The sequence below is a fragment of the Neodiprion fabricii genome, chromosome 3 (genome assembly GCF_021155785.1).
Source record: "Neodiprion fabricii isolate iyNeoFabr1 chromosome 3, iyNeoFabr1.1, whole genome shotgun sequence".
NCBI classification, from domain to species: Eukaryota; Metazoa; Arthropoda; class Insecta; order Hymenoptera; family Diprionidae; genus Neodiprion; species Neodiprion fabricii.
The window spans coordinates 4,750,992-4,773,895 of NC_060241.1; the positions used below are offsets into that span (position 1 = coordinate 4,750,992).

General features: G+C 38.8%; 2 protein-coding genes across 7 annotated transcripts; both read right to left on the reverse strand.

Moving 5' to 3' along the window:
* Positions 1 to 3,452: 3,452 nt before the first annotated feature.
* On the reverse strand, positions 3,453 to 21,565 carry LOC124177708 (surfactin synthase subunit 2-like). 5 transcript variants are annotated; one of them, XM_046560390.1, is made up of 12 exons: positions 21,428 to 21,547; positions 20,708 to 20,840; positions 17,308 to 17,589; positions 16,738 to 16,890; positions 7,977 to 8,203; positions 7,588 to 7,861; positions 7,344 to 7,511; positions 6,547 to 6,743; positions 6,170 to 6,359; positions 5,722 to 6,085; positions 5,180 to 5,627; positions 3,453 to 5,047 (listed from the first exon to the last, which is right to left on the reverse strand). In XM_046560390.1, exons 2-12 carry the CDS (start codon positions 20,838 to 20,840, stop codon positions 4,910 to 4,912), a joined length of 2,574 nt encoding a protein of 857 aa, XP_046416346.1. In that variant the 5' UTR covers positions 21,428 to 21,547; the 3' UTR covers positions 3,453 to 4,909. The 5 variants fall into 5 exon arrangements, with proteins under 5 accessions (XP_046416346.1, XP_046416345.1, XP_046416344.1 ...); XM_046560389.1 differs by lacking the exons at positions 6,170 to 6,359; positions 6,547 to 6,743; positions 7,344 to 7,511; positions 7,588 to 7,861; positions 7,977 to 8,203 and adding exons at positions 14,624 to 14,813; positions 15,018 to 15,214; positions 15,739 to 15,906; positions 16,009 to 16,282; positions 16,400 to 16,626; XM_046560388.1 differs by lacking the exons at positions 3,453 to 5,047; positions 5,180 to 5,627; positions 5,722 to 6,085; ... (3 more) ...; positions 7,588 to 7,861; positions 7,977 to 8,203 and adding exons at positions 12,379 to 13,491; positions 13,633 to 14,080; positions 14,176 to 14,539; ... (3 more) ...; positions 16,009 to 16,282; positions 16,400 to 16,626 and having other exon boundaries at positions 21,428 to 21,565.
* LOC124177719 (tyrocidine synthase 1-like) lies at positions 8,812 to 10,864 on the reverse strand. Of its 2 annotated transcripts, none has more exons than XM_046560416.1 (3): positions 10,680 to 10,864; positions 9,426 to 9,558; positions 8,812 to 9,168 (listed from the first exon to the last, which is right to left on the reverse strand). In XM_046560416.1, the coding sequence occupies exons 2-3, from the start codon at positions 9,556 to 9,558 to the stop codon at positions 8,813 to 8,815; spliced, it is 489 nt and encodes a 162-aa protein (XP_046416372.1). In that variant the 5' UTR covers positions 10,680 to 10,864; the 3' UTR covers position 8,812. The 2 variants fall into 2 exon arrangements, with proteins under 2 accessions (XP_046416372.1, XP_046416371.1); XM_046560415.1 differs by having other exon boundaries at positions 9,426 to 9,602; positions 10,680 to 10,785.
* Positions 21,566 to 22,904: the final 1,339 nt, after the last annotated feature.

The window sequence follows — 22,904 nt, forward strand, 5'->3', positions numbered from 1 at the left end:
TTGTTTTTTTTTTTTCTGGCACACCCTAATATATATATATATATACATAAATATATACAGACATAAAAAGTATGTTTGAAAGAAGTTAGCGCAGTGCTGTTTGTATATTTATATTAATTGTTAGAATTATGTATGTATAGACAGTATAATATACATATATACATATTTACATGTAGGCCTGTATCCTACGTATTACATACATACATATACATATATGTCGACTTGGGCACGAAGGATGAAAACGATTTGACAAATGCTTGTTTGAAATAATCGTGCGAACATTTATTATCGCAGAGGAGTACGATTGTAATAACAGTGATTTCAATCGATAATTATTTATTTAAAGAAACTTGAGACGTTTGCATTGACATTACACAGTACAAGAGAATTATTTAAATGGATTATTTATTTGTAGATCGAAGGTAAGAATTTATCATCTCTTTCATCCTCTCTGCCGATTGATGACGGTTAAATTTCTACGATACGGATTACCGACGCGTATATGTATAAATAAAGTAGAAGAAAAATATTATGCATATACACATATTCGCATATTATTGTATGTATATTGAATCAAGCAAACTTAGAGGTATTTGTAAACGGTGTTTAGCTGTTCTTAAATAGTGTAGCAAAAAGGATGCGACACATCGAAGTAATAAGGCTCCTCCAAACGCGAGAGACATAATCGAAGAAAGACAATAATTAACGCAGCCTTAACCTGATGAAAGTATCTACTGTCCTGTAAATTTCTTGTCGTTACTTTTCTTCAGATATATTCATTAAGTATATCACGTATTATAAGTTTGAACAGTTGATAATTAGACGAATGGAGAAATTCAATTATAACGTAAGATTTATTATGATTAAATATTTCGATGTCGAAAAAAACGAGAGATTAGATTTATTCACCAAGTGGGTAGGATCAAACGATGTATCGATGTCAATTAATACAGTATGAATCGATATTTAAAATCCTTATCGAAATTGGATAAATCATTGAATCGATGATTCTAATCTAGGTTTATGCTTTGTAGTTATGAGTTCACATTATTTCGATGCCATAAAGAGTGAGATTTATTTTTCGTGTTCGCCGGCGAGCTACGGACATTATATATATACATATATATATATATGTATCTTAAAATTCTCGCACGATATTCAATATTATGCGTAACAAGTATAAAACAATGTATCATAAATATGTTGAATGTCGTTAAACATTTATATATACATATATATACATATAGAAATTATTCCATGAAAATTTTGCCCGCGTTAAAGGATAAAAATTGCAGCAAGATCTCGAAATCGCGTCAATATCCGAGATTTCATGATCGAATATGTAACGAAGCATAATGTTGATAAATAATAACGCGATTCCAAAGAAACTGGCTAAATTGTATACCGTACACGAAGGTGAAAAAAATACTTTTTCATCTCTCGCATTGCTCGTATAGGATTATCAAATATCATCGCAGAACTTGCACCGTAATTCGATTTTTCGATTCCAGTTTCGAAAGACTGAATGTAAGACTGACTGTGAAATCCGACGAACAGTATCAAATTTGTAAAAGATTCTCTTTACCATTTTCGCCTGATTCTACTTGTGAAAAAAATCATAATTCCAAACACGTATTTTCTTCTCAACCACGACGTTAAATGAATAAATCTAAACCGAAATAGTTTTGCTTGAAATAAGAAATCCAGAATTAAAGACAATTAGAATGAGAAAAAAATTTCCAATAGTATTTATTTAATATTTGACATACCGATTTTATACACCGCGTAACGACTTCCGCATTATTATGCTGCGAAAGTTGCGGAATAAGAAATATTGCATATTGGCCAGTTTCTCGGCGTTCGAAAACTTGAAACGGTGTTAAAAAATTTCCCGGTCAATCCTTTCGCTGGAAAAGTAAAGAATGATTCTTTAACAACGCAACTAATCGAATGTGTGATCGGAGTTCGCAGTTAATGGGATAATATTAAAAACTGGGCCTGCACGCGAAAGAAGATATTTTGCGTATACAGACCTGTATAAATGCGAGAATGTGATGACGAGGACTGCGCAGTAATTAATAAGCAGTGTAAATTATAAAATACATTATTCGTATATAGATATTTAATGTTATATGTTAATTATTACAATTATTAACGAATATCAAGCTTTACATATTATGTATTATATATATGTATATATATATATATATATATATATATATATATATATATATATATATATATTTATATTAACCCGTTGAACGATTTATCGATTATGGATGACCTGGATGAGACAACGGATTGGAAAATTATGAAAACTTTTACAGAAATCCGCATATATCTGTGTACGATAGAATAGCGACATAATTTCGACGCTCCAATTCCGTTTCAATTTCATTTATGTAAATCGAGGTTAAACATCCAATTGTATTCGGCCATTCGTTCAATAATAACAACAGTAATTCATAAATAAACTTCACATGTAATATACTTACGGCTTTGAATAGTTCGAAATTCTGATATTCAGATACTATATAAAAATGCTTCGTTATCGCGTAATATCAGTAGAGCTGCAGGTAGTTTGGAAATGAAATTTGGATAAATTGCCGTAGCGTTGAAACGAGCCCAAGAAAGGAGAAGAATAAATAATCGATATCTGTATCAACCTGACGTATTGTGTAAATTGTAATCACCTGGCGGGTTTTCATCAGCATCGTATTTTTCTAAATTACGCACACGAAATTAATGATACGTACCGGGTGAACGGGTTTGTTTTCAGTTATTGAAAAATGAGATCGGCAAGCGGTATCGATTTATCTCCGATTTGTTCGTTCTTTAGAAAATAATTTTCTTTTCTCTGTTTCGTTAAATTGAACGATGACACAATTACGGTATATAGCTAATTAGTGTAGGTACAATAATGTCCGTACGAACAGTAAATCAATTGAAACGTGTCCTTATAGTGTACAATCGAAGTCAATATTTGCCTGCGACGCCGCGTAATTAGCGTCGATGAAAAAGAAGAAATAAAGAAAACGGACGAATTCACGCCACGCCGATATTTAATCTAAAACGAAATCGATGAAAATTTTCAAAAGAGGCATTTAAAATATACACGCACGCCTAAAAATACACACGACGGTTATACAAATTGCGTTTGATCAATTAGAGGAATACGGTAGTAAAATCAATATTAATATTAACATAAATAATGATAATGATAGGATTAGGTAAAAGACATAAAAAAGATTTAAAAAAGTAAATCAATAAAATTATATTTCAAGCTTCGATGATCGAATTCAGGTTTATTCAAGGAAGCGAATAAAGTTTGCACGAGAAAAATTGATTTTTATCGATTGCACGTTGCAATGCAATTAATCATCGTAATGAAATGCATTTCCCGTTGTTACAAAGCTCGATCCTATCGCGTCAATAACCGAAAAAAGTAGCCATTACTTATAATTCTATATTTCGAAGTATGTATACATATTATACAATATTGCATAAAAGTTTATAAAATATACGACATAATACGGGGAATATAGATATACATACGTGAAAGGCAATTTAAAAAATTTCTATACGGCTGTTATAACTCGACAAGATAATGTTTCTGGACATAAAAGTGTTTTTGTATAATTAAATGTTCTTGCTTTCACCCTCGTTTTTCCATGGTGGATGAAAAACTGTTTCTAATTGATACGTCCACCGAACCTTTCGAATATTCACCGTGAACTCGTAACGAAGTATACATTAAACTTATCCATATTATGTAAGCATACGGGAGACGTAACTTATTATACATATATCGGAGATTATTATGTATTATAATGAATATTTAGTATCTATATCATATTCATTTACATATAAATTTATGTCAGATTTTTCGTGATATGCGTAAATCGAGGATTTTTCATTCCGGTTACGATCTTGTTCGGCATGTTCATTTTTTGAGGCGATATTTATTTGATGTAAATTTACAACAGACCGTAACCGACAATACGAATCCTCATTCTATTGCGTAGATAAAATGGAAAAACTTAGATACATATTATGTATTCAATTGTGTATTTGAAATGTTCAAACAATAAAGCTATATTGCCAACTGGTAAGCACAAACGCACCCTAATATAAACATGATTCGTATCGTAAACTTCTCGTTGTAGAACCGGCACGAGTTTCATAGCGACAGTTCTCAACGGTATTCCAAGTGTAACAGTTCTGAATCAACCTTTACAGCGACGGAGTTTATATTAGAGTTGCCCAGAGGACGGATCTTTGAGTGAAATTTAATTTTCTATTTGTACAGAGTCAATGAACTCTGATAACAAAACTCATTTTGAATCGTTCAAGGAGTAATGTGCGTAATCAAAACGACCTCAAATTATTGGATTCCAAGCATTATATTTTTGTTAGAACATAGCATTTTTTTTTTTTGTAAAACGACGCTTACAGGTATTACTTTAAATTGATTATCATTTTTTAATGTAATTTTTGTTATTGTGCATAAATCTAAATCACGAGTCGAATCGTTCAATAACCTTCTAACCCTCGCTCGACACTTCAACGGCGTTCTATTAAAAAATTTGTACATTGTTGAGTAGTTCATCCGGTGTCTAGTCGCCGCGGATCACGCAGAGCCAAATTTAATTGCGTTAATTAATTCCCACTGAGGATAGACAGTGATTTCGAGAACTATCAAGGGAGGAGAATTCATTGTCAATCCAAAGTGAGTCTTAGAACTTGGCGTCAAATTGCATTGCCGGTTGGTTTGATTTTCACCGGATAACCAATATTTGAATCAAATTCATCAAATGATAACGCCCAGATATTGACTATTATTAACTAGCGGTACTACGTTGCACGTAAGAAACTACAAACAATTCACAGGGCTCCTGTTGAAAAATTGCTAAACTTTTTTCCAGCAGCAGAGTGCTCTTTGACTATCGGGCGCCTCTCCGAACGGCGTTGAACCGTCAGACGCGACGTATTTGTTGACCTGGTAGTCCAGCAAGACTTCGTAGTGATAGACATCAGTCGCCAGTTGCTGTCAGGATAAATTGGTGAGTTAGTTTTACATTTGGCAGCTAGATAGAGGTGTTATTTTCTATATTCTCGTAACGTTCCATCTTAAAGTTTTAGATACGGAAAAGGAAATGAAACTCCAAAAGCCAATCACCTGCGTAAGCGGGTTGACGTTTGTTGCTAATATTCCAGCAAAGCCCTTCTGCCTGGCTACTCTGATCATATGATCCTCCATCTCCTTTACGAGAGCGACGTTCTCAGCTGTAGTGACACGGCTGTTGGTTCCAATCATGAAGCCGTGAAAAATCTGTCCCTTTCCCTTGGGTAGCTGTCCCTCTCGGATCGGCTCTTCAAGGTACTCGAAAAAATCGAATATCACCGTCATCATCGAATTTATCGTCACCTCAGGCTCGTCTCTCGCGTCGAAATTCAACGTAACTCCTAGCGCCTCGCCAGACGTGGATTTCAGTACGAAACTCAATCCCTGCTCCACCAGAGGATCCCAAAGCTTGTGTATCACTTCGGAGAAATGTTCTCTGGTAATGACAGGTGGCAACCACTTTTCCAGGTCGGATGTCATGTGATAACTGTCGGTGATCATTCTAGATTTCAAAGGTGAGGTGGATTAGGTTTATTCCGAAGGAACTCAATCATCGCGAGAGCTTTTCGATCGACGGAATTGATATGCATACTCACTCGATAACGTCTTTTCTATGTGAGTCATTAAGCTCCTCGAGGACGTAACGTTCTCCATCTTCGGACGGAGGCTCATCGAAGTCTGACTCCGAGTCGATCCTCATCCTCCGCAGTATCTCTCCCATGTTCTTCGCGCGTATGAAGTCAGTTATTCCGATACGGTAGCCTTGGTCAAGAAGTCTGGTGACGGTGTAGACCGAATTCAAAGAGTTTCCCCCCAGATCGTAAAAGTTCGCGTCGATCGTCACCGCGGCTCGAGCGCTACTTCCGATCACCGATGCTACCGTAGGAAAAAGGACGCGGGCTGAAGGAAGAAGAGGCGGCGGGACATTTTCGTAGTCGCAATCGACGGCGATATCCTTTTCTGCGTAACAATGTGAACAAGAAGTTGAAGAAAAAGTAAAGTCGTGATTCAGTTTTCGATATCTTAGGATTATTTCTTCCTCACCGCTGCTCATCAATTCGTATCGCTTCAAAAGCATCTGTCTGTCAGCCTTTCCGTTTTCCAATAACGGAATGGAATCGATCACTATGACATGCGGTATCATGTGGGGAGGTAAGATGGTGCGGAGATGAGATTCAATCTCTGATCCGGAAACACGGGTGTTGTTTTTAACCGTCACGTACGAAACGAGAGCCTGTAACAGGGTCAGCAATCCGTCAGAGTGAACAAAACTTGAACACTATACGGCACTATTCGTGTACTCTTAACTAAACTCGATCAAGGAGCAGGATTGTTAGTATTTCTATTACCAGCATCGATGTTTCTTTGTCAGTATGATGAGAAATGTATTTCGCAATGTCTCTTTTTCTCTTTTCATTTACCTGCGAAAGTTCACCGGGTTTGAAACAGAGGACGACCGCTTTGTCGATGGCAGGAGATGCCAGGACAGCTTTTTCCACTTCTGCGATGTCGACCCGATGTCCTCGGACCTTAATTTGGTTGTCCATTCTGCCTTCGTAAATTAATATGCCTTTCACAATCCTCGCGTAGTCACCGGTACGATAAATCCTCGAGTATTCTGCAGATGGAATAGTAAGTTGATTATTTTTCCACTAACACCGGTTCACTTCATATTTGGCTTATTTCGGGCAGAAATAATTCGGGTGTATCCGAAGCCAATAGTTGACTATATGTCAATCATACGTTCACAAATACTCGCTGAATTGTACATTCTTTGTCAGTAATGATCTACAAGTCGACTGTGGATTGACTTGTGGTCAAAATACAGTCAAGCAAAACTTCGAAATTGCTAGTGACAAAACTTTGTAATTATTAGTAACAAGTTTCGAAAGAGTTGTTCTAATTTTTTACTTTTTGGAACAAGGCTGCTGAGGCCTGGTTATAATTACCGGAATTCAAAGCCGCCATTTTGAATCTCTAATATCAAATTTTTTAATTCTTCTTTCGAATTTGGATTCAGTGACCCCCGAAATGGAAGTGTATCAATTTTCGCCCAAATCCATTAAGAAATATCAGAGTTATTACAAAAAGGTTTATGCACGATCCGTTACCGGTCAACCGATCAACTGGTCCAATATCGACAAGTGTGTTACTCTAGGTGTCGGATAGCTTGCAAAGAAAGGAATCGAGTACATGTCCGTGTCTTTCATTTACTCACCTGGATCCGAAGAATGTGGATTGTCCACGAAACGATGCGGATCTCTTCCTTTTACGTAACCGGCCGCCAAGTATTTCCCTGCGCAAACCACCTCGCCCAATTCTCCTGGCGGCACGAGTTGCAGCTTCTTATCCACAACGTATAGAATGCAGTTCTCTGCCGGCTTACCTTGGAAACGGAATTAAAGATTTCTGGATAATATTCGAGCCATGTTCATTCGGGGATGAAAAAACTCCCTGCTTACCAATCGGTACTTTGTCCAGACCCTCGAGCTGTTTCGGGTGATTGATCAAATGATATGTGACATCGCCCGTAAGCTCAGTGCCACCCCATAAATTGGCCAACGTGTGTTCGCCTGATGGGAATGTGGCCAAGAATTGTTCGGCCACTGGAAGAGGTAAGACTTCGCCTGAACAAATCCAGAGTTTCAAGTTTTTAAGGAGATGCTTGTCCTGCTGCATGTCCAGATACATCAGGATAGTCCTTAACAATGACGGGACTTGTGCCAGCCGTTCGATCTGCAGAAACAGTTCGATAGTCGGGTATTTCAAGGTCAAAGGAAAGGAGAGTTTCGTCTCCTTTCCGAATCTCGTTTCACGTGGCCGAATCTTTTGATTCGGATCGTTTAATCACCTTGTGTTTCTCCAAAAGTTGAACGAGCCTCTGAGGGTCCCTTGTGATGTGCTTTGGAACAACGACGATGCACCTTCCCTGAAGCAAAGGGCCCCAGATTTCGGGCACACTGTCGACGGAGGTCACAGTTGCTTTGAAAACGCATCTTTCCTCTGTCGGCGAATAAGGTATCACATTCCACTGCCAGCGAAGCGAATTTATCAGAGTATCGTGGAGCAGTTTAACGCCTGGCGAAAAATGCAGAAATTGAATCCTTCGTTTTCGTTCCGAGGAATTTCCTTTTTTGAAACCTCCAAGCTCACGTGAGCTTGAATTTCAGCCAAATCACAATGTACTTGCCTTTCGGCACCCCCGTGCTTCCTGAAGTGTATAAAACGATCGCCAGTTCTTGACACGCGTCCAAATCCATATTCTGTGGCGACTCTTTGGTGGCTTCTTCCAGAAGCTCCTCGTACGTGATGGCAGGTGTGCCCTCGTATATTGTCATGTCGGCTGAAACGGATCAACAGAATAGATGAAAATTATTCAGAGTCATGAGGCACGCTTAGACGAGAGATTCTCTGGACCACTTTTCGCATACGAGTCATTGCCTGTGAACTTTTGGCCTCTATAAACGCATCTCACGTCCTGCGGATTCTTCACCTCCGTTAATTGCTAGAACTGAGATTTCGTAACATGAAAACGCTGAGAAGAAGAATTCGAAAATTCTTTTTCCAACGTAGAAAGAGAAAGTTGTAGGTATGGGTGTTGATCGTAATTGTTCATTCCGAATCTCGCATTTTGATTTTAATTTGTCAATCTTAAACCTGGTGTATCCAACGCTTATTTCTCGAACCTCAGAGACAAGTCAATTTGTAAGCTGCGAGGAATCTACCATCGATTCCACTTTCCATAATGGATTGTCCCTCACCTCCTTCTTCGGTGACCACGATGAGGGGCTCAGCCTCGGTGAGAATGTGCCTAACCCTGGGAACCGGAAACTCTGGATCCAAGGGAAGGTAGGCCATCCCGGCCTTCAAGGTAGCCAGCAAGAGGGTCGGAAGTCGGTCCGTAGGCCGCATCGAAATCGCCACGATTGCATCAACGCCGTTGATCGAGGATCGACGACAGCGTTTCGCCAGGACTCGTGACAGCTGATTGGTCCTCGCTTCGAGCTGACTGAAAGTCAACCTTGTTTCTTCGCCACGCTCATCTGCAAGGTGAGCATTACGCGATAGTCAAATATACGCACTTTCCCCACTTGCCTGATGAGTAAAAAAACACTTTCTCATTATTGAATGCTCACTCAGTCAACATTTCTTCACCCTGAAAAGTAGAGCTTTATTCTTAGAAATGAGTCAAAACGTATGTCTACAAAAATTTTGATGCCAAGACTTTACGCAGTTCAGGATCCTCCGTCATTTTGACAAAGTGATTGTGTGACACGTGTCACAGGATGAATAAACTCACCTTCGTAGATAATTGCCGTGTGATTTGGATTGTTGACCGCCACTTGAGAGAATACTTTATGACTGAAAACCTCCTCATTGCTTCTGTCGACAGTGTTCCCCTTGAGAATTGACGGCTCTTCCAACGAACTCATCTATAGTTGATATCGGTTAATCGAATGATACGAAACGTTTGTTGCTTAAATTTTGGAAAAATAAACAGTTTAGTAATTTCAGTCATCCAACTCGTGGTTTTCCTGGTGGTTTCTCTAGGATTTTATGGTGTTGCAGAAATGATCAATCTCTTGAGTGGTAACAAAAATTTCACTGTTCATGCCCTAAATGCGGAAAAAAGTATTCAAGTTCGGATTCGTTATTGCGGCATCAAAAACTCTCGAGTACCGATCAAGTTTCATGCGATTCAAATCAATTTTTGCATTTTTGTCCACCATATTGATTCCGGCATTTCGAATTTCTCAATTTTCAAGGCGGATTCGTAATCAGGGATCGCGATAACTCCCGTCTATCAATCGTCATGCGAATCGAGTTAATCATTATGTAACCGTCCGCAATATTGGATTCGCCATTTTGAAGTTCTATCATTCGAGGGCATATTTGCACTGAACTCTCACCGACCTCGAAAACATCCACGTGACAAATTTCGCGAAAATCGTCCAAGCCATATGTGTGCGATATAGCTTCGATGCCGTTCAAAGGCCAGGTTCAAATTTTACCAAAATTTATCAGAGCAACACAAATAAGTATTTTGAATTCACCTAATTGTGTGGTAAATTTATTGTATTTGTAAGTCGAATCATCAGTAAACATGTGGTGAACTCACTGTTCCGTGTCGGAATAAAACTTTCAATACAGTCTAGGAAGTTCCATACAGAAATTTTTAACAGTTTACGCTTCAAAGTCAGAAACTAACAGCAAGCTTAACAAGGAATCGTAGATAGGTGACCCCCTTGGATGTTGATCGAAGGGTACCGAAATTGAGAAACCACCCTGTCAGGTGCTTATCTTTAGGGGTCGTTTTCACCCCTTGAAACCGTTTATAAGCACATGAAAATAAATACGGGTCTCTTAGTTGTCGATGCACTACAAAATGTCTGAATTAGATCAAAAGCAGTGGGGCTGAACTTGCCTAGGATTCCTTGCGAGTCTCAGTGATAATTCGATTACGGTTAATATCGATTCCCAGTTACGTGTTAAACAAATCTCAAACAATAACAATGCAATGTATGAGATACTGGATGAAGAAAATAAGACTTACCCTGGTCTGATGAATCTGATTCAATGCTGCTAGCGAATCTTATCTAGCAAATTGCTCTACCGTGGAGCTCTGTTATGTTGACTCGTCGCTGGGCGATCTCGCTATGCTGGAAATTAAGCTTGTATTTGAAACGATATGGTATAATCTGTGAATAAACGCTATACTCTTGAGAAGTACAAGTCACGAATTCTCATTATCATTCCGCTAGTATTCACAAGTGACGTCTGCGTAAACTGGTTTGTAACTATGAGCTTGAAAGTAAAACGCACACGAGCCTTTCACATCTGATTATTTTTCATGGAAATTAAAAATTACCGAATCTTTTAGGAAATCTATACAATAACGTCGCAAGATGGGTGATTTATTCATAATACACACGTATTGTGGCAGTACTCGATTCCAATTAAGTACTATGAGGTATTCAAAGTGATTTCAAATATATTACTTATCGATGTTTCGGATGTACCCATTGGAATATTTATGCGACTTCACGCTTCAGTAATTCGAGGTATCTTGACATAATCTTCAATATTATGAAATCAGAAACAGGTTTCATAATTTATTCCAAGCTATCGTAACAAGTGTAAACAATTCTTCGTACTATATTGCAGCATACTGTGGGTAAGCTGGAACCAGATTCCTTAATTTATTCCAGACTACGGGTTAATTTTTGAACAAGTTGTCTATTCAGCTGACCTTGATGCTGCCAGCCTAAGTCTTAATGCCACCACAATTTCCGCCAATAGTAAGATGCGCTGTAGGTCTATACACATTGATATATACGAACAACAATAATGAAAATTGTTTAATTTTTTCACTTGAATAAGTACAAACCACAAGGCCGATTAAAAATTCCAAAATCAATTTATACTCAAGCTGCGAAGTGCCGATTGAGACTGAAATCATTGGAATCCCTCAATCCATCGCGAAGACACCGTAATTTTTATTTATTTTTTATCTTCATTCTCATAACTCAAAAACTACTCAATCCATCAGCCCCAAAATTTGATCAGTTCCAAGAGAAGCAAAGTCCTGTCGATTGAAACCGAGATCATTAAAATCCGTTGATTTGTTCCCGAGATTTCGTCGGATAAAAACTGGTTACACACAAGTCTTGATACCTTGAAAAAGGCCTGTCGTCGAGATCCTGTAAAAACTCGACGTTTTATTTTCGGGGTGATAATAATTATTCTTGCCATAAAAAAAGCGGAATGTTAAGAAAATGCTTGTGTGGTCTTTGAAGAATCGGAAGATTATTTAGATTTATGAAATAGATCCTCAAAATTTTTATTATATTCATTCACTACAGAGAGTCTAGCCGAATAAGTATGTCGAGAATCCCTCGGAAGATTTTCGGCGGAAAATGGAGGCGAAAGATTCGTCATTCAATGAAACTCGTTTCGACCAAATTCGACAATCCTCTGGCCTTCCTCTCCAACGCGAACTGTTTTTTATTTTTATAAACTATTTAGTGTGGTAAATCCAAGTAGAAAACAAATGATGTTTTTTTCGTATTTTCAGTACGATAAAATAGACAAGCACTTATCATCATTTTTTAGGGAAAGCGTAGGTTCGAAGTACACAACTTCTCATTTCTACAGATGATTCCGAATGTTGCGCGATTCTCTATCAAAAAAAGAAAAAAAAAATTAATACCTGTCATTTCACTCGTTTGCCTGGATCATTCGGTACCTGAGTATTGGTGTCAATGGCCAATTTATTTCACCTTCAGGTGTTTTCACCTTTCACCTCTTACAAATACGCGTACAGTCGAATGAATTGGTACAAAAACGGACCTCGAGATCTCATCCTGAGGTAGCCTTGAATGTGTCCCAATATCGAATCGAAAGGAACGATGATTGAATTTTTCTTATTATTCACATAGCACTTTTTTGCTAACGTGCCATGATTCGATCAAAACTTGAATTACGCTGTCCTAGAATTTCCGGAAATCATCCAAAGAGTGTTGAAGATACTTTTCACAGGATCATATTCGGCCGAAATGATGGATGAGGACAGCAACATTAAACACGGAATAAGATAATTGTATCGATCGATACTTACGAAATGGTTCGTATTGTTTATTCAGTGAGCAAAATTTTCCAGTTCCAACGTGCAATAGAATTTCGGTATTTATTTCTAATCCCAACGGTACTTTTATCAGATGTGCCAACACACCAGATCAGTTTACCATTTTTGAATGATCCAAAGCGGATGACGCGAGGGAATCGAAACCATATTTTGGATTGTTACGACGAATCAAACGGTCGAGACTTTAATAACACTGTACATTTTATTATTTTACCGTCAACAATGACCATACCCAACAAACTTCCTGACGAACGCAATTTCTGCAACATGCACCTACAGTATAACTAATTGTAACATTTTGAGGAATTTTCATTATACGACCTGCTGACGTATTTCTTTGAATATATATTGCAGCAGACAGTTTTTCTACGTTCGACAAATTTACAGACAAGTGTGGAAAGATGTTTCCAGCTCACAACTGCGTCTTTCGATCCGTTTTAGGTGCGATATCTCTTTAATAATATCGTTGCTGGATTGAATTCGTAGTCACGATCACATGCATGTGTTTACTGTTAATAAACGGACCCAGTGCGTTGCATGTAAGGAGCTAGAAATAATTCACAGAGCCGCCGTTGAAAAATTTCTACACGCTTTTCCAGGAGCATAATACTCTTTGATTGTCGGGCGCCTCTCCGAACGGCGTCGAACCGTCAGACGCGACGTACTTGTTGACCTGGTAGTCCATCAAGACGTCGCAGTTGTAGATACCAGTCACCAGTTGCTACACCGATAGATTTGTGAATTAGTTCGATGTTCGATCATTGGAAATAAGTAGTATTTTCTCCAGAAGCTCTATTTTCATACCTTGTTTGCTCAAATTTCAAAATAAACAACGAGCAATCAAACTCCATAAGCAAGTCACCTGTGTAAGAGGGCTGGTGTTTGTTGCAAACACGCCGTCAAAGCCCTTCTGCCTGGCGACTCGAAACACATGTTCCTCCATCACCCTGACGAGAGCAACATTTTCAGCCGAAGTGAGTCTGCTGTTGGTTCCCATCATGAAGGAGTGGAAAATTTGTCCCTTTCCCTTCGGGAGTTGTTCTTCCAGAATCGGCCTCTCAAGGTATTCCAAAAACTCAAGTGTTACCATCAGCTTCGAATTTATCGTCACCTCAGGCTCGTCTCTCGCATCCAAATTCAACGCGACGCTTAGCGCCTCGCCTGACGTCGATTTCACTACGAAACTCAATCCTTGCTCCACCAGAGGATCCCAAAGCTTGTCGATCAGTTCCGAGTAATCTTCTCGGTTAATGTCAGGCATCAACCACTTATCCAGGTCAGCTTTCAGGTAAAAACTGTCCGTGATCATCCTGTAATTCAAAGGTGAGGATAGATTAGGTTTATTCCGAAGGAACTCAATCATCGCGAGAGCTTTTCGATCGACAGAATTGATGTGCATACTCACTCGATAACGTCTTTTCTATGTGAGTCATTAAGCTCCTCGAGGACGTAACGTTCTCCATCTTCGGACGGAGGCTCATCGAAGTCTGACTCCGAGTCGATCCTCATCCTCCGCAGTATCTCTCCCATGTTCTTCGCGCGTATGAAGTCAGTTATTCCGATGCGGTAGCCTTGGTCAAGAAGTCTGGTGACGGTGTAGACCGAATTCAAGGAGTTTCCCCCCAGATCGTAAAAGTTCGCGTCGATCGTCACCGCGGCTCGGGCGCTACTTCCGATCACCGATGCTACCGTGGGAAAAAGGACGCGGGCTAAAGGAAGAAGAGGCGGCGGGACGTTTTCGTAGTCGCAATCGACGGCGATATCCTTTTCTGCGTAACAATGTGAATGAGAAGTTGAAAAAAAAGTAAAGTGGTGATTCAGTTTTCGATATCTTAGGATTATTTCTTCCTCACCGTTGCTCATCAATTCGTATCGCTTCAGTAGCATCTGTCTGTCAGTCTTTCCGTTCGTCAATAACGGAATGGAATCGATCACTATGACTTGCGGTATCATGTAAGGCGGTAAAATGGTCTTGAGATAAGATTCAATCTCCAATCCAAAAATACGGGTGTTGTATTTAGCCGTCACGAACGAAACGAGAGCCTGTAACAGGGCGAGCAATTCCTCATAGTGAATAAAGCTCAAACACCATCCGGCATTATTCGTGTACTCTTGACTAGACCAGAAAATTCCAAGTATTTCTATAACCAGCATCTCAATTTCCTTGTTGCTATAATAAGAAGTGCATTTCGAAATGTCTGCGAAAGGTTTTTATGCTCGCTGCAATGTTTTTCTCTTCCTATTTACCTGCGAAAGTTCACCGGGCTTAAAACACACGACGACCACTTTGTCGACGGCGGGAAACGCCGCGACTGCTTTTTCAACCTCCGTGAGGTCAACCCGATGTCCTCGGACCTTAACTTGGGTGTCCATCCTCCCATCAAAAATCAATATACCATCCACAATCCTCGCGTAGTCACCGGTACGATAAATCCTCGAGTATTCTGCAGGTGGAATAGTAACTTGTTTATTACGCAAGTAACACCCGGTCGATTTCGAAAATTTCTCGGTCGAAAGTCAACCGATCGAAGACTGACGAAGAAGGCATATTCGCAGCCAACGAAGCTTCCTACATGTCGACCGTACGTTTAAAAATAATGTCCGCTAAGTTGTCATTTTAGAGTCAATTACAACGACCAAGTCAACTATAAATTGACTTGTCGTAAAAATATCGTCAAGCCCAACGTTGAACTTAGTACAGTTACCGAAATCTGTTTTATGCCATTACGTTCTTTACGGCAAGTCCCGGGTACAATATCTAGTTTCTATTTTGATGTCGTCTTGATCTTGGTGATGTTTTTGAGGACATTTGCGAACGAATGAATCGGCACAGCTTCAATTTCTCGATCACCACGATTGACAGTCAAATTAATAGTCAGATTATGGTCAACATTCCGACAATTGTGCTACCACGAACATCACGTAGCAGGGAAGAAAAGAATCAAGTCCATTTCTTTCATTCGCTTACCTGGATCCGAAGAATGCGGATTGTCCACGAAACGATGCGGATCCCTTCCTTTTACGTAACCGGCCGCCAAGTATTTACCTGCGCAAACCACCTCTCCCAATTCTCCTTGCGGCACGAGCCGCATATTCTTGTCCATAATGTAGACAATAAAGTTGTCCACCGGCTTACCTTCGAAATGAAACAAAATGATTCTCTTACACCTTACGCCGATCCTCTATCTTCGGATGAAAAGTGAACCGTAACCATTCGGTGATTGGAAACTCTGCTCACCAATCGGTAGTTTAGCAAGACCCTGGAGCTGTTTCGGATGATTGATTAAATGGTATGCAACATCGCCCGTGGTTTCTGTGATACCGTACATATTGACCAATGTGTGTTCACCGGATGGAAATGTGGCCACGAACTGTTCGGCCAATGAAACCGGTATGATTTCGCCTGAACATATCCAAAATTTCAGGCTCCGAAGGAGTTTCTTGTCCTTTTGCATATCCAGGTACATAAGGAGAGTCCTCAACAATGATGGTACTAGCACGAGACGTCCGATCTGCAGAAAACAGTTCGGTAATCAGGTAATTCAAGGTCAAAGAGAACAAAACGTTTGGTTTCCTTCCAGACCCTCGTGTCACGTGGTGGAAACTTGTGTTTCGAAACGTTTAATCACCTTGTGCTTATCCAGAAGCCGAACGAACCTCTGAGGGTCTCTTGTGACGTGTTTTGGAACAACGACGACGCTTCTTCCCTGAAGCAAAGGGCCCCAGATTTCGGGTACGCAGTCGACGAAAGTCAATGAAGTCTTGAAAGCGCAGCTCTCCTCTGTCGTCGAATAAGGCATAGCACTCCACAGCCAGCGAAGCCAATCCATCAGAGCCTCGTGGAACAGTTTAACGCCTGATTGAATGGCAGAAGTGAAATTGTTCAATTTCATCCGGACAAATTACTTTCTCTCAAATCTCCATTTTAACGACAACTCGGTACCGAGCGTGATCACAATGTACTTGCCTTTCGGCACCCCCGTGCTTCCCGAAGTGTATAAAATGATCGCCAGGTCTTGACACGCGTCCAAATCCATGTTCTGTGTCGACTCGTTGCTGGCTTCTTCCAGAAGCTTGTCGTACGTGATGGCAGGTGTGCCCTCGTATATTGTCATGTCGGCTGAAACGAATCAACAGAACAGATGAATATTATTCAGAGTCATGAGGCACGCTTAGACGAGAGATTCTCTGGACCACTTTTCGCATAGGAGTCATTGCCTGTCAACTTTCGGCCTCTATAAACGCATCTCACGTCCTGCGGATTCTTCACCTCTGTTCATTGCTAGAACTGAGATTTCGTAACATGAAAACGCTGAGAAGAGGAATTCGAAAATTCTTTTTCCAACGTAGAAAGAGAAAGTTGTAGGTATGGGTGTTGATCGTAGCTGTTTATTCCGAATCTCACTTTTCGATGTTAATTTGTCAATCTTAAACCTGGTGTATCCAACGCTTATTTCTCAAATCTCAGAGACAAGTCAATTTGTAAGCTGCGAGGAATCTACCATCGATTCTACTTTCCATAATGGATGGTCCTCACCTCCTTCTTCGGAGACCATGATGAGGGGCTCAGCCTCGGTGAGGATGTGCTCAACCCTGGGGGCCGGAAACTCTGGATCCAGGGGAAGGTAGGCCATCCCGGCCTTCAAGGTAGCCAGCACGAGAGTCAGAAGTCGGTCCGTAGGCTGCATCGAAATCGCCGCGATTGCATCAACGCCGTTGATCGAAGATCGATGACAGCGTTTCGCCAGGACTCGTGACAGCTGATTGGTCCTCGCTTCGAGCTGACTGAAAGTCAACCTTGTTTCTTCGCCACGCTCATCTGCAAGGTGAGCATTACGCGATAGTCAAAATCTACACACTTTCCCCACTTGCCTGATGAGTAAAAAAACACTTTCTTAGTATTGAATGCTCACCACAAGGAAAGTCACCTTACTGTACCTCCACAACCTGTGTCAAAAAAATTATATTTTGTAATTCACACCAAAGTATAAACCCTCAAAAAAAATTAGCGGCCCACTCGTATATTTAAGGGGTGAAATTAATTCTCAATAATCGGTGGTTTTTTCGTTTTTCGCTGATATCTTCGAAACAAAAATAGATACGGCTAAAGTTTGAATAGCAAAGTTGTTCATTTTTCAGTGCTCTGCAATAATATGTAATCGAAATTTTTTTTGTTGAAAAAAAAGTGTTTTTAATACATTTTTCGTCATTTGATCACTGAAAAATTTCTTATTTCGCCTGAAAATTAAACAAGGTTGACAAATCCGTTAAACGGAATATGTTTACATTTATATATAGGTTTAGTAAATCCACATATGCTGTTCCACCGTTATCGTAAAATACTCATAAATCTTTTACATCTAGTTTAGTTTTGTGCATCCATTTTAGTACAAGCGAATAAGTATCACATGATTTTTTTCATTTTGTATAAAACTTCATGTAACATGCATGTCGTTTTTTTATTTACTAGAAACCTTTAATTCATATATTATATAGCTATTAAAATGTCTAGTACTCATGACAGGAAAAAAAGCAGACAATGCACTTATCAGTTTCTTCATTTCGTATTATGGAATGTATTCATTGCAATAATGATGCTCCTCAAAGAATTGTTCGACAAACAAAGGTTTTTTGCACCACGAACATGTTATAACAGCTAAATCACCACAAATGTGACATCGTGGTTCCGAATTATCTCCAAAACCAAACGTCACCGGATTGATGAACTCAGGGGGTGTTTTTTCTATGTGCCCACTTTTGTACCATGCATATTTAAGCATATTAATATAACGCGGGGAAGACAGTTGATTGTGAACAAGTGACTGCAGTTTGATGATGTTATACCTTAAATGCAGATTTATATCGCTACCGGAAAGAATTACTATATCTGAAAAATGCCGAACAAAATTTTTCCATATTCGAAAACCAAACACATCTAACGGTTGTATTTGTCCTGTTGTCCCTTTTGGAATAATTTTTGATACAATTTTTTTGTTAGGAGGAGTTACCGCATCAACTACTTCTGGACAGTGTCCACTCCAGGAGTCGATTAAAAGCGCACTGTTGACGCCAACATTCGGAAAATAGATTTCGGTTAGCCACTGTTTTAAATGATCTGTCGAAAAAACGAAAGAAATATTTAATTTCATTTGGTTCGCAATATTTAATATGCCACAAGAATGTATAATTTAAATATTTCTTACCTGATGTTAACTTTCCAGATTTCGATGCCGAAACAAAAACGTTTGTGGGTTTGAACAACGTTTTTTCTACGCGTGGGCCAAAGTCACGACCGATTTCTTTCAATACAAGATATAACGGTGAAAGTAATTTTCCATCGGCGGATATCGTTGGTTGAATCGTGTAAGAATGAGTTGTTGAAGATATCGATTGAACAACGCATTCAATTTCTTTTGATCCTTGGTTTGCAAGAGTGCGACCAGAATGCGTTTCAAATTGAAATCCACTTTGATCTGAATCGTAAACGTTTTCCAGACCAAGGTCGTTGATAACAGATTTAATGTTATTTGTAAACTCTTCAGCCGTTTTTTTAAGATTTTTTGAGTCTTCTAAAGTTTTCGGGTGATAAATTTTGTAATTTTCCGAGACGTAATGCCATGTGCTCTTTCGAACTTATTCACCCATTTTTTTGACGCTTTGAATCGTGCATCGGAATTCATGAAATTTTTATGTCCGGTCAAAGCTCATCGTCGCAAATCTATATCGTATACTATCTTGCCACATTCAGTTGCTTCAATGAAGCTATTTAAAGTATATTGAGATATCTCATTCAATTTTTCTTCAAAAGTCCCACCTTTATTGATTTGATGAGGCCAACGCTTGAATTGTGTTTTAGAAATCACTTTTTTAAAACGGTGTGCAACTGTACGAATATTTAAATTTTTTGTTTTTCCACTTCTCCAAAACTCCACAGCTTTCTTCTTGTAATCGAATGAAATCTTATCTTCATTTTTTGTACATTGAGAGACATCTGCCTCATCAGATGAAATTGAGTCCCATTCCAATTCACTGTCTTCTATACTTTCAGGCTCATGGTGTTTGAATTGTTCTTGAAATTCCAAGCTTTCGTCTTCTTCAATTTCGATTCTCGCGTATGTGCTTATGCTTTCAATTAAAAACTCTTTAATTGTATCTGCTAATTTCATTTCATTCTCATTCAGGCAAGAGTCAGTTTATACAGAGCCTCATTATTTACTGATATGACGGTATTAAACATCTCAGATAGGATATCATGAAAAAATAAAACGTATTTCAAACAGTCGACCTCACAGTTTGATTATGATAAGAACATGTAACTAGTGCAAATCTGTAAAAAAAATTGCGTTTGAAAAAATAACTCTCCGGTTCCATGACCTCCTGAGACGTAAAAAACCAATGTAGATTGATATCATTAAATGTGGAGTCGGAACAATTACGTTTTATTGTGAAATGATAGAGAAAGATGTGTAAAAAAACCCGTTTTTTTTATGAAAAAAAAAAATCAAAAAAATTCTATATAATTTCCGACTACACAATATTGCAGAGCACTGAAAAATGAACAACTTTGCTATTCAAACTTTTGCCGTATCTATTTTTGTTTCGACGATATCAGCGAAAAACGAAAAAACCACCGATTTTTGAGAATTAATTTCACCCCTCAAATATGCGATTGGGCCACTAATTTTTTGTGCGGGTTTATACTTTGGTGTGAACTCCAAAATATAATTTTTTTGACCCAGGTTGTGTGGGGGTACAGTAAGGTGATATTCCTTGTCAGTCAACATTTCCTTACCCTGAATAGCAGAGCTTTATTCTTAGAAACAAGGAAAAACTTATTTCCACAAGAATTTCAGCGGCGAGACCTTACGCAGTTCAGGATCCTCAAAAGCAATAACAAAGTGATTGTGTGATACGTCTCACATGATGAAAAAATTTACCTTCGTAGATAATTGCCGTGTGATTTGGATTGTTGACCGCCACTTGAGAGAATACTTTATGAATGAAAACCTCCTCGTTGCTTCTGTCGACAGTGTTCCCCTTGAGAACTGACTGATGTTTGGACGAACTCATCTGAATTTTGCACCGATAAATCGCAGAACAATTAACATTTCCCATTTTGAATTTCGAAATAGTAAAAACTGTGCTATTTCGTGGTTTTCACGGTAGTTTTTTCACGATTTGATGGTCTTGCACAAATTATTCACCCTTCGTAGTCACACCGGGTAAAATCGACCCATTGATCATCTTTCGGCCTAACGATAAATATCTAACAGTAACTGGGGTCAAACGAGACTTCGATCATAATATGCTTGGGGATTGAAGTGGGTATACACTATAAGTACGGAATCGACTTTTCGTACACAATTCAGGATCTTTAGATGACGTCCCACATCCTTTCGATCCTCACCGGACGGATAGTTGTCTCGTGATAGTTTTTTTTTAAACCATGGAATTATTCAGAACTGTGACTACGAAGGGACAATGAAAAGATGTCAGACAAGTCTATTCGGTGTCATACGGTTTAAAGTTTGGAACTTGGTTTGAGGCTGAGTGACCGTTAGATTGCGTTGAATATCGATTCCCAGTTACGTGATTAACGAATCTCAAACAATTACAATGCAGTGTATAAGATTCTGGATAAAGAAAATAAGACTTACCCTGGTCGGATGAATCTGATTGAATGCTGCTACTAAATGTATTATCTAGCAAATTGTTTTATCGTGGAGCTCTTTTATGTTAACTCGTCGCCGTGCGATCTCGCTATGCCGGAAATTAAGCTTGCATTGAAAATGGTATAGTATGATATGCGAACAAGTGGTATACTCTCTAAAAGTTACGTCACGAACTCTCATTATCATTCCCCTAGTATTCGCAAGTAGCGTTTGCGTAAACTGGTTTTTAACTGTGAGTTTGAAGGTGTAGAACATAAAAACTGGCACGTGGGTTTTATCCCTGAATTTTTTTAACGCAAAAAAAATTGTCGACAAAGAATTATTGTATCTTCCGGGAACTCTGTGCAACAACGAGGAAAGATGGGCGACTTGTAGATATTGCCCTTGGCGAAAATAATTTCTACACCAAACTACGAAGAATTGCCGGCCGTAGAATATCGTAGAAAATATTAGCAAATCGTTAAAAAGTGTAAGGGTCTATATTCTCATCTTCTGAATACGATCTAGATAGATTTAGAGAATCTATCGTATACCTTAGAACTCATCGTATCTTAATTAGGTGAATCTTGAGGGAAAAAAATAACGACTAATAATACGATGATCCACGAAAAACTACGATTTTTGACTTATATCAAGTGCTATAAGTAAATGAAAATTACACTAATCTACGATAATGTGAGAAAGAGTACAATGTTTCACGAAAAAGTACAATAATCTACGAAGAAGTATAGTTTTGTCCGAATATCAAGACCAAAAAGTCAAGGAAATTACGCTAATACACGGATAATCTACAAAAAAGTAGGATTTTATCGCGAAAATGTACGATAATCTACAAAAAAAAAAAAAGAAAATATGAAAAAGTACAATAATCTACGAGAAAGTTCTATGCTTAGTTTTGACGCACGTGTCCAATTCGGAGTTTAGCGTAGAAATTATTTCTACCGAAGACACGCGTATTATTAATAGTATTCGATTTCTATTACCACATAATATTAATGGTTATTTCTAAACGTTAACGGTATTTTTGGATGCCTTAGCTGTACCCATTGGAATACTTCTCTGATCTCGTGTAAAAGTCATTTGGGTTTAAACGATATCGTAATTCATTTGGAATTTCACTTCACTACAACCACGTTTCCTCATTTATACTTAGGTATCGAAACAAGTTTAAGCGATTCTGCGTATTATGTGTTGAAGACGTATACCAGACTTATTAATTCATTCCCAGCTTTACGTTGATTTGTAAACAAGATTATTACCGTCCGGCCTTGATGCTGAGAACCTGAAAAGATTCCGCTAGAACAAGCTTTGAGCCCGTTAGACATTGAAAAATAAAATTTTTCAATTTTTTAAACATATCATTCAAATGATTGGGAAACCACACGACCCGTGATATCCGAAATTCATTTAGTCCCAGGCTAAGGATAAGCGCGTCAATTGATACTAAAATAATCAAAATCCG